Here is a 16338-nt window from a genome sequence, read left to right on the forward strand (position 1 = left end):
CTAATCTGAGGAAATGTAGGCTTTAACCATGCATATGTGATAATTGCATTTCAGTGCTTTCAAAATGCTTCCTTGAGTGCTCCAAACGGCTTATTTTCCTTTTAAACCTTAAATATATCAAAAAGGTTAGCACACTGATTTGATTTTTAGATAGCTTTAAAGATGGAAGTTGAAATGGGGTAACAGAAATCGGATGCTATCTCTATAATGGAAAGTACATGGTACTGACAGATTCCTTGGGAGGGGAAAAAACCTCACTGTACATATTTTCTTTTAGATAACGTCTTATAAAAAAAAGAAAAAAAGAGATGACAACCTAACAGTCGGTGCTAATGGCAAATCAAATTATTTCCCAGAAAGGATACTTTGCCAAGGCAAGTGCCTTCATTCCACTTCAAGGATAAAAAAAAAAAGCATCTTCTGTTGGAATATGAATCATGACGTGGAGAGGTATGCATTTAGGTGACATCGAATGGCACTGGAAGGTCAGTGGCACTTGTATCAGTTAACCCTTTGAGACCGGGAAAGCATCTGTCATTTTAAGATTTATTTGGCTATTTTTGAAAAATCCTGAAAATGTTGTGCAAATCTTTGAATATATACTTTGTTTAAAGCAAACGTTTTTAACTCAAATCTCAAATATTTGCTTCGGGGGGTCCTTGGAACAAAATATTTTGAGATGGGGGTCGGCAGTCAAATACATATAATTTTGGGGGTCTTTGACATGACAAAAGTTTGAGAACCACTGATATTATAGCAACATAAGTAAAAAAAAAGAAAAAGAAAAAAATAACTGCTAGGATTTAGAAGACATAGAATCCCCCAGAAGCAAAGATTTGAGTTACAAATATTTGCTTTAAAAAAAAATATTTTCAAAAATAGCAGATCTACAAGCTCGGTGCCGTGCTATGAGCGTGTAGATCTGCTATTTTTGAATAGCCAAATAAATCAGAAAATTACACAGATGCGTTCCCGGTCTTAAAGGGTTAAATGGATTGGATTAAGTGCTCCTTCCTTTCATAATGCAACTTTTCCTTCTCGGTGGTATATAGTGAGCCTGGGAGGTTCTGTTCCTGTACTCCACGATTTCACGTTTTTACCCAGAGCGGTGACAGGTGCGAGAGGATGTCTCGTGGCATTAAGGGAATTGACAAGACATTTTCCTCACACAATCGTTTTCTTGTCACTAGTCTTTGTTTAGAAAGTTTTGAGTCACTGCCTGCTACACCGCTATTAAAGCTCTTTTCCAGAAAGCTGGTTTGTGGTACAAGACATCACGCCTTTTTGTTTGTTCCCTGCGACAGACACGAGGATCAGATCAATGTGCATACTAGTTACCCAGTTAGACTTGTTTCCTCTGTGTTGAGCCGTCTCTTCGCAGCAGGGCCCACAGGACCACGGTGTAGTGTACAGGTATGCAGAAGAAAGGGGTGTCAAACTAACTGCAATCTGAAAAAATCTGGGTTATGCTAAGGAGTGGAGCATTGTCACTTTAATGGCACTGTGCAGGTTTTGGAACAAAAGGTGCGTGAGTCCAACCGGGCGGGGGGGAGCTCTACAGTACATACAGTCATTCTGAAAAGGGTTAAAGCTGTGGCCTTTGTACAGTAAAATGTAAAAACACATTACACGAGATGTGTTTAAGGGGTATATGGCGGCATGGTGGTCTAAACCAATTAGGAGTCGTTCGGTGGAGGTGGGGGAACGACCTTTGTGTATAATTAGTTCTCTTATTTAAAGCAAAGATTTTGAGTAGAATAACTAATTAGCTGTCATAAAAGGCAAATTAAAGGTTTTGTGTGATCCCCAAGGGAATTGCAGCAACCTGATTCTTTTGCGTCGCACATGTTCTCAAACATAACACACACACACACACACACACACACAGGTATTTTCTCTCTGCTCATTAAGACTGTTTTTAGTTCTGTAGAAGCCTGACAGGCGAGCACTGTTGGCATACCTGCAGAGAGCTCCCCTAACAAGCCATGAAATGCAGGTAGCGAGAGAGAGAGACCGCCCTCAGCTAGTGTGGCTTGAATTTGAAGCTTTTTAGCTTCATTTACACCGAACATTGGTATTTATAGCGGGTTTTGTGATCCTAATGTGCCAGCTTCAAGGGGCCTGTTTTGGGGAGGGAGGAGGTGAGGGAGTTGGAGGGCAGGCGGAACACTAATTGATGGCTCCCATCACCAGCACTGGACCAATTAGCCTCCCCTTCCCACTTCTGATAAAGAAATAGGACGGCTCAACACCACCAGAGCACTAACTCACACACAAACCAAAGCCATAAATTTGACTAACAAGCTCTCTTCTCTCTTTCTCCTTCGCTTTAAAAGGGGAAATGCTAATTATATTACATTCATAGCATTACTGATGTGTGGATGGCCAAAAATTTGCCGAGCAAATCTGGTTCCAATAAGGTACTTTCTGTGAGTCCATCTGTGCACATGGCCACGCGAGTGGAAGAAAAAAGAACGGCAGGGGCGGGGGGGCGTTGGGGTTAAACGTGCTTTGCTCTTCCAAAGAACTACTATGAGAAAAGTGGTATGTTTCTTTTTTCTTTCTTTTTTTTGAAGTGAAAATACTTGACAAGCTCAGAGGAAAAATAGGGAGAGTGCCGAGTGAAGCACTCCCTTATTACCACCAGAGGCTCTGTTTATCACCGAGTGAACCACAAATGCTACTGCACACTGACCCCATTCACGCTCTCCCTCATACAACTGCAGAGCACCATTACTTGACTATTATTAATACCTACAGTATATTAGGTCTAGACAAGCCATGTTACGAATACAACATGTGTAAGTACAAGCACACTTGTGTAAAGCAACAACGGAACCAAGACTGTGACCTATCGTGTGAAACTATCGTACCTTTAAAGTAAACAGCATAGGTTTTTGTTGATGGGGCTTTCACAGATACCCCAACATACAAAATGTCTACCGAAGCCCCCCCGTTGATGCAGATAGTGTCCAGCATTTTTTTATTTCTCCTTTTCATAGAGAAATGTGTTTTGGAAAGTAGAGTGGCAAGTGGCGTCCACTGTGTGTTCTGTTAGACAGATCAATAGCTCAGTGTGTGAGAGTGTCTTAAGAGCTGTTGTCTTGTGCTTTCAGCTGTGGCAGACCTGTTAGTGCTACAGAGGGGAGCAGCGTGCCCCTGCCTCTGTACCAGCAGTGGCCTGAGGGGGGCTTTTAGTCCAAACACAAATGTCAGCCACACATACACTATTAGTGTTTAGTGCCGTTATTAAATGGACTTTATTTGTCCTTTAGGAGGCTAAAAGGCACACTTAAAGGGGACCTGCGTGACAGCGGGGCAATTTGCGGGTTTGGTTACTTAGGCCCGCTTGTTGCCGACACATGAGCACAGATAAGTGTAAAAGGAGGAAAGGCTGTAATGCTGCGAGCAGGGAAGTCTGTGTGTGCGTGTGCATATGTGTGTGTGTGTGTGTGTGTGTGTGTGTGTGTGTGTGTGTGTGTGTGTGTGTGTGTGTGTGTGTGTGTCGTAGAGAGAGACATTGTGTGTATGTATGAAAGAGAGTAAGTGCGCGCTGAAAGGCACTTAGGCCATAACATATCTCACTGGGGTCTGGTAGCAGCGTTTTTGTGGTCAGAGGCTTTTTAAAAGGTTAATGTTAATCTATACCAAACAAAGCCCATGAGAAGCTTTTACAGCTGTGGACAGTTGAGTGAAATGAGCTTTGATGAAATGCTAGGTGACTAACATACTATACAGCATGCTGTAAATACCATAGTAAGCAAAATGAACACTGTGTGTTCTAAAAAAAAAACTCTGCTGCCGTGTCCTTTTGCTCTGAAAGCCCACTGTGAGCTATCGTGCAACTTTTGTTCCATGTATTACAGCATGTTCTTGTTTAACAAGCGAGGGGTTGGTTTGTAGTCCAATGTGACCTGTGTGACTATCTACATGGAAGAATGTTTTCTTTAATGCATATGAAGCAGGGGAGGCAGTGTGCTGTGGCCGTCCGCGAGGCCAGGCTCCGACCGGCGCCTCCAGAAAGCAGCCGGCTTATCGAAGGGAGAAAAAAAAAAAGAGAGAGAGAGAACAGGAAAAGTCACTGGTGTTCCTGGGCAGTAAATCACGCGTGGCCGTTTGTCTCCTTATCGCTACAGGTGTGCCGATGCTCTCCGTCCAGCCCAAAGGGAAACAGAAGGGGTGTGCAGGCTGCAATCGGAAGATTAAAGACCGCTACCTGCTCAAGGCCCTGGACAAATACTGGCATGAGGACTGTCTGAAATGTGCCTGCTGTGACTGCCGCCTGGGGGAGGTGGGCTCCACCCTCTACACTAAAGCCAACCTCATCCTCTGTCGCAGGGACTACCTGAGGTAAGAGACACACATACAGGCACCTCTGCCCTCACAACAGAACACGATAAAGGTTATGTCACACACACGCCACAGCATTAATTCACTCTGAGAGTGTACAAATGGAACCCCTTACGGGTCAATTTGGTTCCATTTGTACACTCTCAGGTTTAAAATAACACTCAAGATTTTACTGCGCAGTGGCTGTTAAGTATCATAATCAGCGTCTGTGAGATACTCGGTCACAGGGTTCCTTTAAATCTGTATTCCGGAACTTATTTGAATGAATAAAAGGTTATTTTAACCAATCTGTATGGTAGAGTACAGTATGTTAATACATTATAACTAGCACATCTACAGCGGTTGTAGGTGGCCTAATCTTCCAATTAGAACTTAAGACCCCAGTGTTGGGTAGGACACTATTGGTTGACAAGTAGTACTGTCTGAAGCTCATGAGTGCAATATCTCCCTTGGACAAGCAGGGACTCCATATTGGAAGAGTGGTAGAAGTTTGGTCTTCCATGCAGAAGACCTGTGTTTCGATTTTGAATCCCGGTTAGGACATGAAACCTACTGATTACTCTTGACAGTGTAAGGATCTCAAGAGTTAAATGAACACTGAAGATTTTGCTGTGTGGTCTGTTACAACATCCTGTTACAAAAACATTCTGTTCAGACCTATCACTGTGGAACTGGGTTCAGTCTCTACTCGCATGCATCACTTAACGTCTGGGAAAAGCTTCCAAATGCTATATAACTGTCAATCAACATGCTAATCTTAAGATGATTGCTTAATTTCATACACGTTCACCTGTTTTAAATATGGTAATTGCCTGGTCAGTGGGTTCTTCGTGTTATTGTGACTAGAATTTGTGTAGCTGGATCGTGATACCATGATGTTGACGTACCATGGCTACAGGCAAATTCATTGCAGGTCTTTGGAGACTTAATTAGCAGAATATTTCACAATAGGTTCATTTTCTGAGCACATGTTGTTGGATGGTGGCATCTCACTTTAATTAAATAAAAGCTTTCCTCCAACTGCCTGTACCTTATAAATCTCTGGTTATTGTGGTGGTTGAAACAAATAAACACTAGAGCCATTATGCAAAGTTTCTACTCACGGGCAGTGGACTATCACCATGATGAATAACATATACAAATTAAATATTTTAAAGCTACAATTCGTCACTTTTATGTCCATCGTCTCCCTCTCACGATGGAGAGAAGTAATCGCAATTATGTCCAAACTACAATAAAGATGGCGGCGCATGTACATGAGTCTCCCTCTTTTCCGGGGTTTTTGCCTTGGATGGGCGTGGCTTTGAGATTAGGTTTAAGCATAGTTTTTGTGACGTTAAGGTTAAGGTTACGAATAGGCATATAAGGGTTAACGAATAGGCAGAAAAAAGGGGGTCCCTCCGCCACCTGCGTCAAACTTTACTGACAATGTCAACCGGTAGGTGTCCTACATCAGCGTTTCCCTTTAGAGTGCCGTCTGAGATGCCTTGGTGTTCTGTTTAAAATTTTGAAAAAAAGTACATTTGATGAAAAAATTTATCCCCAGAAAATACATTTCAACTGCTCCTAGCGGTACCTGGGTTGAAGTTTCTCATTGGAAGAGTAGCTACATCACAACCACAGTAGATGTGCTAGTTATACTTTATTAACGTACTCGGTTAAAATGACATGAGTCCCGGATTATAGCTTTAATATTAACCTTACAATGAAGGCGTGCTTCATGCTTCAAGTTGTTTTCTCCCAGGCTGTTGTGGTACAGAATATGAAGAGACTGTTTTGTTTTAGAGTATGTTGTGACAAGATGTATGCCAATTAATCACTTTCAACCTGCCGTCCCTATTTATGCCGTCATTATATGCCATTTTTAAAAAGTAGTAAAACTACTGTCATGTTTCGCTTATTTTGACATAGGGCTCAGGAGGCGCCGCGGTCAAATACATATCATTTTGGGGGTCCTTGACATGAAAAAGTTTGAGAACCACTGATATAGCAACATTACAAACGTTAGGATTAAGAAGACATTTGTAGAATACATATTCAAAGATTTGCACACATTTTCTAGATTTTTCAAAAACAGCAGATCCACAAGATCTACAAGATCTATGAGCTTGTAGATCTGCTATTTTTGAGCAGCCAAAGAAATCTAAAATGACAGAGTGTTACCTTCCCGGATTGAATGCGTTAAAGGGTCTACACCATGAATTTTTACTTTTTCTAATTTTTTGTGTGTTTTTGGTCTCCCCTACCTCTCTTCTATCCTCAAAAATACCCCAGTTTGAACACTCAGGCTTTCACAGCAAATCTGGGGTTTTCTGTAAATTGGTCTCAAAACAGGCCAAACTGATTTGGTCCCTGACGTGACGTCACGTCAGGGAACAATTCCTCCCGTTTTTCAGTTCCAACCAAAACAAATAATAATAATAATCTTTTTTTTAATTGTTTTATTTTTCTTATTTTTTTCTTATTTTTTATTTTATTTTTTTCCACACAGAACCAGGAGATAACATGCATACAAACTGGCTCAATAGCGCCCCGTGCCAAACAGGACAATGTGGTATTGCAGGTGAAAGTGCTTTATAAGCCAGAGAGAAGTTAGTTGGAATGAGTATATCTGAGGCTTGATTTAGGCTCAAACCTTTGAAAAACGTTTGAGGGACATAAACAATATGATATTAAATATTATTACAATTTTTTTAATTCATGGTAGACCCTTTAATGTTTACCATGTGTTGTGATGTGATATTGGTCATATTCCCCTCTTTTTCCTCTGTGTTTACATGTACAGAGAAGTCTCTTGTCATGGTGTCAACTGGGTCTCAGTGGCACCAGTTAGCTGTAGGGCTGTGGGAAACCTCCAGGGCAGCCTTGTGTGTGTCTGTGGCTCCATGCCCCCCCCCCCCCTCTCCCACATCACTTCCCCCTGCCATCTGCTTGCTAAATTAAACATGATCATTTCCTTGGCGTTAAGTCACATTCCCTGGGGCTTTTACCCAATGAGATCCCACCATTTATATCCTAGAGGGAGGCCCCTCGGGACCAGCTTAGAGACCCCTGCTGCCCGGGGGCCTCCTCCTGAATCTCTGCACCCTGCACTGTGTGCTCTCGCTCATCTCACCTATCGTCTCTCTTCTTCTTCTTCTCTCCACTATACCTCTGTGGCACACCGCTGCTGCTGCTGCCCACCAGGGTTGACTTGGCTCAGTAGGAATGTGAAGCGTTAATTCAAGAGGGAGGGACTGTAATCCTGATTCTAATTTAACCCATTCAATCCGGTGAACGCATCTGTGTCATTTTTAGATTTGAGCTATAACTATTTTTTATACTTTGGCTATTCAAAAATAGCAGCTCTACAAGCTCCCGCGCTACGAGCTTGTAGATCTGCTATTTTTGAAAATGGCAGATCACAATAAAAAATGAGCAAATCTTTGAATTTTTTTCAAACTACATTTTTAACTCAAATTTTTGCTTCTGGGCGGGGGGGTCCATGGAACAACATATTTTGATAGGGATCGGCGGCCAAAAACATAATTTTGGGTGGTCCTGGACAAGAAAAAGTTTGAGCACCACTGATATTATAGCAACAATAGTTTTTCAGAAAAAGACATTTGTTGAGACATTTGACTACAAATGTTCTCTTTAAAAAAATATATACATTCAAAGATTTGGAAACATTTTCAAGGTTTTTCAAAAATAGCAGATCTACAAGCTCATAGCGCGGCACTCGGTTCCGCGCTGTGAGCTTGTATATCTGCCAAAGACACCTAAAAGGACAGAGATGCATTTCCGGATTGAATGGGTTAATGTTAGAAATGGGGGCAGTTGTATGTTAATATGCTGGATCAACCACTTTCAATCTGCCGTCCCTATTTTGGGCATGTCATTATAGTTGTAGTCATTATACTTTTCAGTAGCAGATCTACAAGCTTATAAAACGGCACGACGGCCTCGCATTGCGAGCTTGTAGATCAGCTCGTACGACAAACTATAAATCAGGCTTATGTGGTTAATAATGGCGTACTGTGGACTTGTGATGACAATGCAAAAAAAGGGACGTGCATGAGATCAAAAGGAGCTGTAGATTAAAAATAAATAATTCATAAGATAATTGTACAATTAGTAGGCCTAGAGGAAGTGAGCGAGTTACACTTACTCTCAGAATTTAAACTGAAGAGAGCCAGCCCCAATTCTCTGCCTCACCCATGGATCTCATATAAATGGATGTCATATAAATCCACCCCCTCCCCACCCCACCCAGGTCTAGCCATGCAGCCTGCAGTCCACCCAAGAGGGGCTTAGGCACATGATGTTGAGATAGACCATCACCATCCATCAGCTCCCACCCACAGTTAATGCAGTTAAGATGCGGTGAGGGAGGGCCCACCAAGACTCACTGTTGCCTCCAGAAGGGGCAGATGGTGCAGATGAGGTAATAATAAATGGACAAATGACAAGAGAGGGCAACAAATGATTGAACCTCAGAGTTGTGACTTAGTAAAATACGATCCCCAGAAGTCTAATTTATGCTCTGTCGCATGACTGTGTCGCGCGTTGAAAATAGCCGACCTACAAGCTCACAACGCGGCACGGATGTGGCACGTTGTGAGCTTGTAGGTCTGCTATTTACGCACACGACACCGTCAGACTACGGAGCATAAATTAGGCTTTCGAAGATGGGCTCTACTCCTGGGTGATTGATGTTCGTACCATTAGTGGGGTGGAGCCATGTCATAGCAACAGACGCAAAGAACAAAATGGAACCAGGGTAGATACATGCTATGGCGTCTAATTGTCGTACATGCTCGACACAACAGAAAAAAACAACAAAATACTGTTGAAAACCAAAGAAGAAGGGGAACCAGGAGTAAAGAATAGGGCAGAAGCTGTTTTTTTTCCCAGTAAGTCCCAACAATGACATGCAGAGAGTGGGTAAAGGGGAGAAGAAACCAGAGAGAATGGGAAGTGAAGCGATGCAATGAAAATACTAAAACGAGAATAAATAAGAGGGAAAAAAGTGCTGTGTTTTGCTTCGGTTGGCCCTATGAAATCTGCTCATCTGCTCTTCAGCCTTTAGACACATGCGTAGCACTTAGGCTAATGGCTAAAGATGCTTGGGACAAATTCTATTATCCAAAAGAGAACAAAAAAAATCTTGCCTTGCACACAGAGAAGAGTTTTAGCTGAAAGTTTTAAAAGTAGCTGATGCAATCTCCACTCTCCCTTCCTTGGTCTGTGTGGTGAGATGACGGCTCTCCTAACCTGCAGTAATGAAGTTGAATCCTTGCATTGAATTAGCCTCCTGCACAGAGCTGCAGTTAATTAAAGACAAGAGGGTGGATGAAACACACTTCCTTTATTTCCGTGGGTTTGGAGCTCTGCCATGTGCACATTAATTATGATAGGAGCTCCATCTGTGTATGTCCTTCAGTAGCATTAGCACCATCATGAATGCACTTCTACTCTCTTGAACTCACTATTCACACACACACACACACACACACACACACACACACACACACACACACACACACACACACACACACACACACACACACACACACACACACACACACACACACACACACACACACACACACACACACACACACACACACACACACACACACACACACACACACACAGTACTCTACTACAGTACCTTAGTCATAAACATCTCCCTGAATTCTATCTCAACAGTAGTTTTATAGGCTTAGCATTGCTTTTACCTAGGTTATTTTCATTGGTTTCATTTGCTTTTAATGTATTTTCATGTCCAACTATTACATTTCCTTTCTTTTTAATCTTTCTTTTCTGTGAAGCGCATTAAGTTGCACCTGATTTATGTGCTATACATATTGATTGATTGTTTCATTGTTTCATTGATTGATTGAGTGAGTGAGTGAGTGAGTGAGTGAGTGAGTGAGTACTTTATTGACAGTTTGCAATTTGTACAGAGGTACGGTTTACAATGATTGTTAAAATGATAACACAAAAAGCCCTTGGGGCTTGTTTCCATTGTGGTCTGGTGTATTCAATTCATTAAGGCATTTAAAGACATACAATAATATACAATAATAAACAAGACATAATCAACAATAGTAGCAATGAACGTACATGTACAGTACGGGGGGGGGGCATTTCTGGTGTTAAGCTTAGAGGGCTTTTCTAGGACCATTTACAAAGGTGCTCATTTCTGGCGGTTTTGAAGGAGGGTAAGGAGTTACACTTTTTGATGTTTGTTGGAAGGGCATTTTATCCTGACTTTTTAGCCCCACTAGCGAGCGTGCGGCTCTTAGGATGGCAAGTGAGTCAAAGCACTTGGTCGTGTTTGGTGTAAGGAGCAGCACAGTCACTAGGAGGTGCTACTGGGGCTATATGCTTGTTAATCTACTTGATAATAACTTTCCTCTATTCAGAAAGCCTGGGCTTTGTTAGCAATTTGGCAGCACACGTTAATTATGAAGGAGAACAATAGCTCAATTAGACATTTCATTTATATCTGGGGCGATCTGTTGACCTCACCAAAAAGGTTCACATACCAGTCATGACTTTGATCACTGTGACTTCAAGCCTGAAATCATTTAATCTTCTATCTAGTTAACATTAGGGAGAACACATCAGTCTCCTACTTCAAAAATGAAGCATAATTAATCTTAACAAATGGATGCACGTTTGCAATAATAATGTATCCACCATCAAGAGAAACAGCAGGAGTAAGATGCCAGTTCAATCTGGGCAAATGGGCTTTACATCTATCCTTTCCCATTTACTTTGTGAACTAAAACAGTTGTCCTTCCACAACAGTTGCTCCTCTTCCCTGGGAACATGTCTTAGATCTAAACAGGAAGCTTTAGACTTTCAAAAACACCCAACTGTTGGGGAAGGTCAGAACGTGCTACGCATGCATTAGCAGCTCTTCCCTTTATGAAATCTGACAAACCCTGGCTGCACAGAGAAATAAAACCTCAAAGAGTTTAGGGAATAGGTAGAAAATATAAGGCTGGGAGGGAAGCAATAAAGACAAGCAGATGAAGTTACCAAAGCAGCAACTTCACACAGCTGAAGTAGGCTACCGACATTAATAACACAGTGAGAAATGCATAGAATAGTAGAGGCAAGCCATTTTATTTTATCATAGTCAATTCTGTTTCAGCTCATGTTAGTTAGGGACTGTTCATTATTTAGAATGAGGGGGTAAATGGAGGATTTTAGAATGCTCTAAATAAAAAAAAGATGTGACTCTCCCTCTGACAGAAATATATTTTTCCTTAAAAAAAAGAAGATTGACCTTCCTCCACCAAATGACAAATAACGGTATATTTAAAATGAAACTGAAATTTACTTCAATACAAAGTTAAAATCGAACTACCTGTTTTGGCTGCTGTTGTTGTGAGGCAGCAGCAACTCCTCCAACCCTCATTTGATTCCTCTCAGGTTATGGTTGTTGATTTCGAAGAGACCGCAGCGAAACCCTTACATTTTTGTGCAGGTCTTATTTCTTCTGTTTTTTACTGAGAACCCTGTATTTCAGTATTCTATAACGGTTCGACCTGTTTGACCATACTAGGTTGTATCTTAATACAGATTATCAAATGTGAAAGTCCTTGAACATGCTCCCTAGAAAGTCACCCGCTAAATGGCCATGCATGGTTTCACTTTATCTAGTGCTTGGAAATCCAAGTTGTAGTGTCTCACAGCTTGTGGGTGACCTTCCAAATGAGTATTTATAACCCTCTAATCCCTTTAAATTAACCACTGATGCCTGTATTTTAAACTAAGACTTTCTGTGCCTCAAACCCCGTTATAAAACTGATGACTACTTAAGAAAAACACGATGGGGCTGCCATATACAGCATGATGTGGAGCTATGATGTGGAATGGCCTAATATTTTTCACAAACCTGCCATTCATACCATTTGAACAGAAATGATGGAGAGAAAAGAAAATGCATTCTTGCTGATTTCTTTTTTCCTTCCTTTTGTGAGTTGATTCATTTAATCCAAATGACCGGGGAAATTAAACTGCATGAGCCACTGCACTCTTACAATGACAGCCACATGTCATTACAATACATGAGTATTCAGAATAAAATGGCATTTTAGCTAAATGAAAAGAATAAATGTTGTTCGAACACAATCCACATCTGCTCTCTGAAAAAGCTTTCTGGGTGCTGTGAATTCATGTACTGTACATAGATGACCCACTCTAGCAACAAAGCTGTACACGCAACGGATTCTCTTTTGCTCTGATCTATGCATACTAGGTCTTATTTAAACAGTCTTTCAGTACCACCCAATCTGTTAACTCACTAATTTGAGAGCTATCACAAAATATACAGTAAAGCTTTCATGTCCCACATGTTGTTCCCGTCATTATTTCATGATCTTTAATTCATGACTAAATGATCCCAGGTATCCTATGTTGTGAATGCTGGTCCACTGTGTTAAATCAATACTTCTCCATTCTCTACACAGTAAAATCCTCTATCCATTTGTAACGCTGAGAGTGCACAAAATGTAACCAAATGGACCCGTGACGGTCAAGCCCACCAACCAGGGGGGGATTTCTGAGGCGCAGCCTTCCAAGTGGCCACATTTGGTATTACAAGTTTGGGTCGGTTGGGGCCCTCTACAATACATGAGTGAAAAGGGTTTTGACCAACAATGGCCTTTTCGCATGCACAAGGGCCCCATGATGTCATCAAACCAGAGCGCCCTAACCCGAAAGGAGGGGTATACGCGCTGGGTGAGCAATTTTATTGAAAAGAATGGGTGGGGATTTCCGGTCCGCACTCTAGATAATATATAACTCTATGGTGACGGTCATTTGTACACTCTCAGTTAAATTAGAGTTAAATTAACACCCGGAATTTTACAGTGCAGATGGTTCACACTGCAGTTTGCAATGCATCTTAGCCCATTACTGGAAGCGACTAAATCATCCACGGCCCACACAAGTAAAAGTGCATCAACGGACAGCATAACAAAGAAACCTAAACTCCATAAGACTTTCATTTCCCTAAGCTGCCCCACCAGGGCCTGTTCTTTGTAAAACATGACACTACATGCAGTAACATGATCATGTACAAGTAATTACCAAAATAGAGGAAACACCAACACAAAGTGTCTTAATAGGCTGTCTGGTGACCCTGAGCTGCCTGCTTCCTCATTTTCACCATGAAACTTACTTAATTAGGATACAACATATTATTTAACCAAATAAATAAATAAATGAAAATGCATCATTTGGTGTTTTGTTGATAGTGGTGGAAAATTCAGCCTGTGCCTAAAACACAGCTACTAGGCATAAGGCTACTATTCAGGCATAAAAACGCACTTTCATGCTCACACTGTTCTCGTGCCGTGTGGTTTAAAGACGTGAACATGTTGTGTTGTTAAGTAGTTATATACGTATTAACCCCTTGGGGACATGGGTCCTCTCCATTTCACCAATCCTAACAACTTAGGAGCAGTGACTGAGCAGCCACAGTGCAGCGCCCGGGGGTCAACTCCAGTTGTAATGCCAGTATCTTGGTCAAGGGCAATGGCACCAATATGTAGCTAGCATGCATGTCTTTTGGTGTGGAAGGAAACCGGAGTGTACATTCAGACATGGGTAGAGCATGCTAACACTACACAGAAAAAGAACCCCTGCAGGGTTCGAACCTAGGACCTTCTTGCTATGAGGCAACAGTGCTAACCACTGCGCCACCGCCACCGTTCCGCCAATATGATAGACTGATTGTGCATTTGTATTTCATTGTAATATCTGTTAATCAGGTGTAGTTGCCTTTCAGCTAGAGCTAAAGACCTTGACAGAGTGTTGTTTGCCTTTTCAGTGAGCTGCAGTACACAAGCTAAAATTAACCAACATTAGTTAATAACTATAGTTCCTCTGGGGCCGTTTCTCAAGACTTTCACCTTCACAGGAACAAGAATGGGAGAGTGAGAAATCTATGTGTGTTTTGCACAAGGAGGCCAATTAGGCAGTTTGCTGATGGCATGTTATCTCTCCGTCTCTCTCTCCCTCTCTCCCTCCCTCTCTCTCTCTCTACCTGCCTGTGAGAGTGAATCACAGAGCAGATCTGCCGACAAAGGCCAACCTATTCCAAAGGAGTGGCATCCCAGTCTGATGGCAGTGCAAAAGAATCAGGTCAGCCAAGGACAAATAGATCTCTCTCTGGGTCCACTTACTACCTGTGGGCTTCAGACCAAATTGCCTCTGTTAGGAATAGATGTTGTGACATACAAGCATACAGTGTGTTGTGGGCATCTGGGTGGCGCGGTATTAAAGTTCCTGCCCACCACCGTGGAGACTGGGGTTTGATTCCTCTGTGGTGCATCCAACTAGCACAATTGACCGTGTTCGCGGGTGGGAAGCCGGGTAGAAGGAGGGTGATCTCTGTCGCTGCACTAGTGACTTCTACAGGGTCCCTGTTCAGCAGGGAGCTGAACTGGGGAGGACAGTATGACCCTCTGCATAAGTTACTCCGTCCCGGTGAAACTCCTTACAGGCAGGTGAAAAGAAGTGGCTGGTGGCTTCATGTTTATTGGAGGAGACACGTGGTAGTCTTTACCCTCCCCAAGACCAACTGTAGGAGTCAGCAGTGGCGCATGGGAGGGAATTGGCATAACAAAAAAATGAATGCTCATGTTCTGCTCAGAAGGTTTCTGTGTATACCTACTTAAGTAAGTAAGCCTTGCAGAGCCATGTGGCCCATAGGGCAGGAGCCTGTCTCCTGTTTCTGTCACGTGAGGCAGCTTGATGTCCAAGTACACCCTCTGGATATGACGCTAGTATGTCGCAGGGACTTACCCCCAATCCAACCCTTGATACTGAGTGCCAAGCAGGGAGGCATGATTGGGTCTCATTTTTATAGTCTTTGGTGTGACCCGGTCGGGGATCGAACCCGACCTCCCAATCTCAGGGTACTAACCACTGCAGCTGGTCGACCTACTGTATGCCTACTTACTGCTCCTTATGCACTGTAAAAGAGTAACATCAGTGTGCCACAGCCAGTCAGGGCTTCTTGCACGTACTGCATGCAAATGGCTCTGCAAAGCTGAGATGCTTTAAGCAACTCTGTGTTTTGAAACATGTACAAAAAGGTCAGTCTCCACCCAAACAATGTCTGGTTCATTAGACTGTGTAGAGTATGCAAATTTGACTTGTAGAGCTTAAATAGAACCACTCTAATGGTATTACAGGCCCGGTCAACCAGGGGTGGGACCATTATATTAGTGCTCCTGAGGTGAGCTTCCCTGGAGGTTGTGTGCAACATCATGGCAGAAATGTCAGCTTATCCATACATTAGATTCAATAGATTGTATACTGTATGTAACTTGCATGTTGCCACTGAATTTAATGGTGTGATCAGCAGCAGAGGAGATGATGGTAAAGACATTAACGTTAATGTTTAATCTATGAACTGGTGAGGATCTTTTCTATGCCATCACATCATGTGTTTTTGAGTTGGTATACTTGCCACCATTGCTGGAACTGTAAGTACCAATGTGCCTGTTTAACACCCTGTGAATCCATCTCTTGAGGAACATAACAGCCCCCCTTCCTCACCTTCCTCTTGGACAAGAGGCCCTAATTAGAAGTAGGGTTCACTAGATAGATGCTAACTACAGTAACAAGGCAAACCAAATCAAAGGGACTAAACAATCAGGTTTCTGCCTCTTCTGCCTGAGACCTATAACTTTTGTGTTCAAAATACACGACATGTACCGTCAACACTGTGCTGCCAACTCATCCCGTCTTGCAAAGCTGTGAAATGGCCCTGTTCCTGCTGCAGAATGCTTAAGTCTATCTGTGATTCAGAATCTCCAAATTAAACTTAGGGGCAGGGCCCAGGGGCTTGGAAAATGAAAATGTAAATCTGACTGTGGGAAGCATTTGAGCTCCCCTTGCTTTTAGGAGGAAGAATTCTATGCCAGTGCCTCTTTGCTCTGTTTGTGACCTTCATCGTTTGGCTCCTACCTAATA

General features: G+C 42.4%; 1 protein-coding gene across 1 annotated transcript in view; it reads left to right on the forward strand.

The window, feature by feature from the left end:
* lmo1 (LIM domain only 1) overlaps positions 1 to 16338 on the forward strand; it is a 30222-nt gene that overhangs the window by 9607 nt on the left and 4277 nt on the right. Inside the window, exon 2 of the mRNA XM_080435903.1 lies at positions 4137 to 4350. Coding sequence (XP_080292029.1) covers positions 4137 to 4350 — 214 coding nt within the window. The remainder of the gene's footprint in view (positions 1 to 4136; positions 4351 to 16338) is intronic.

Source organism: Gymnoscopelus braueri (assembly GCF_963280865.1).
Source record: "Gymnoscopelus braueri genome assembly, chromosome: 1".
NCBI lineage: Eukaryota > Metazoa > Chordata > Actinopteri > Myctophiformes > Myctophidae > Gymnoscopelus > Gymnoscopelus braueri.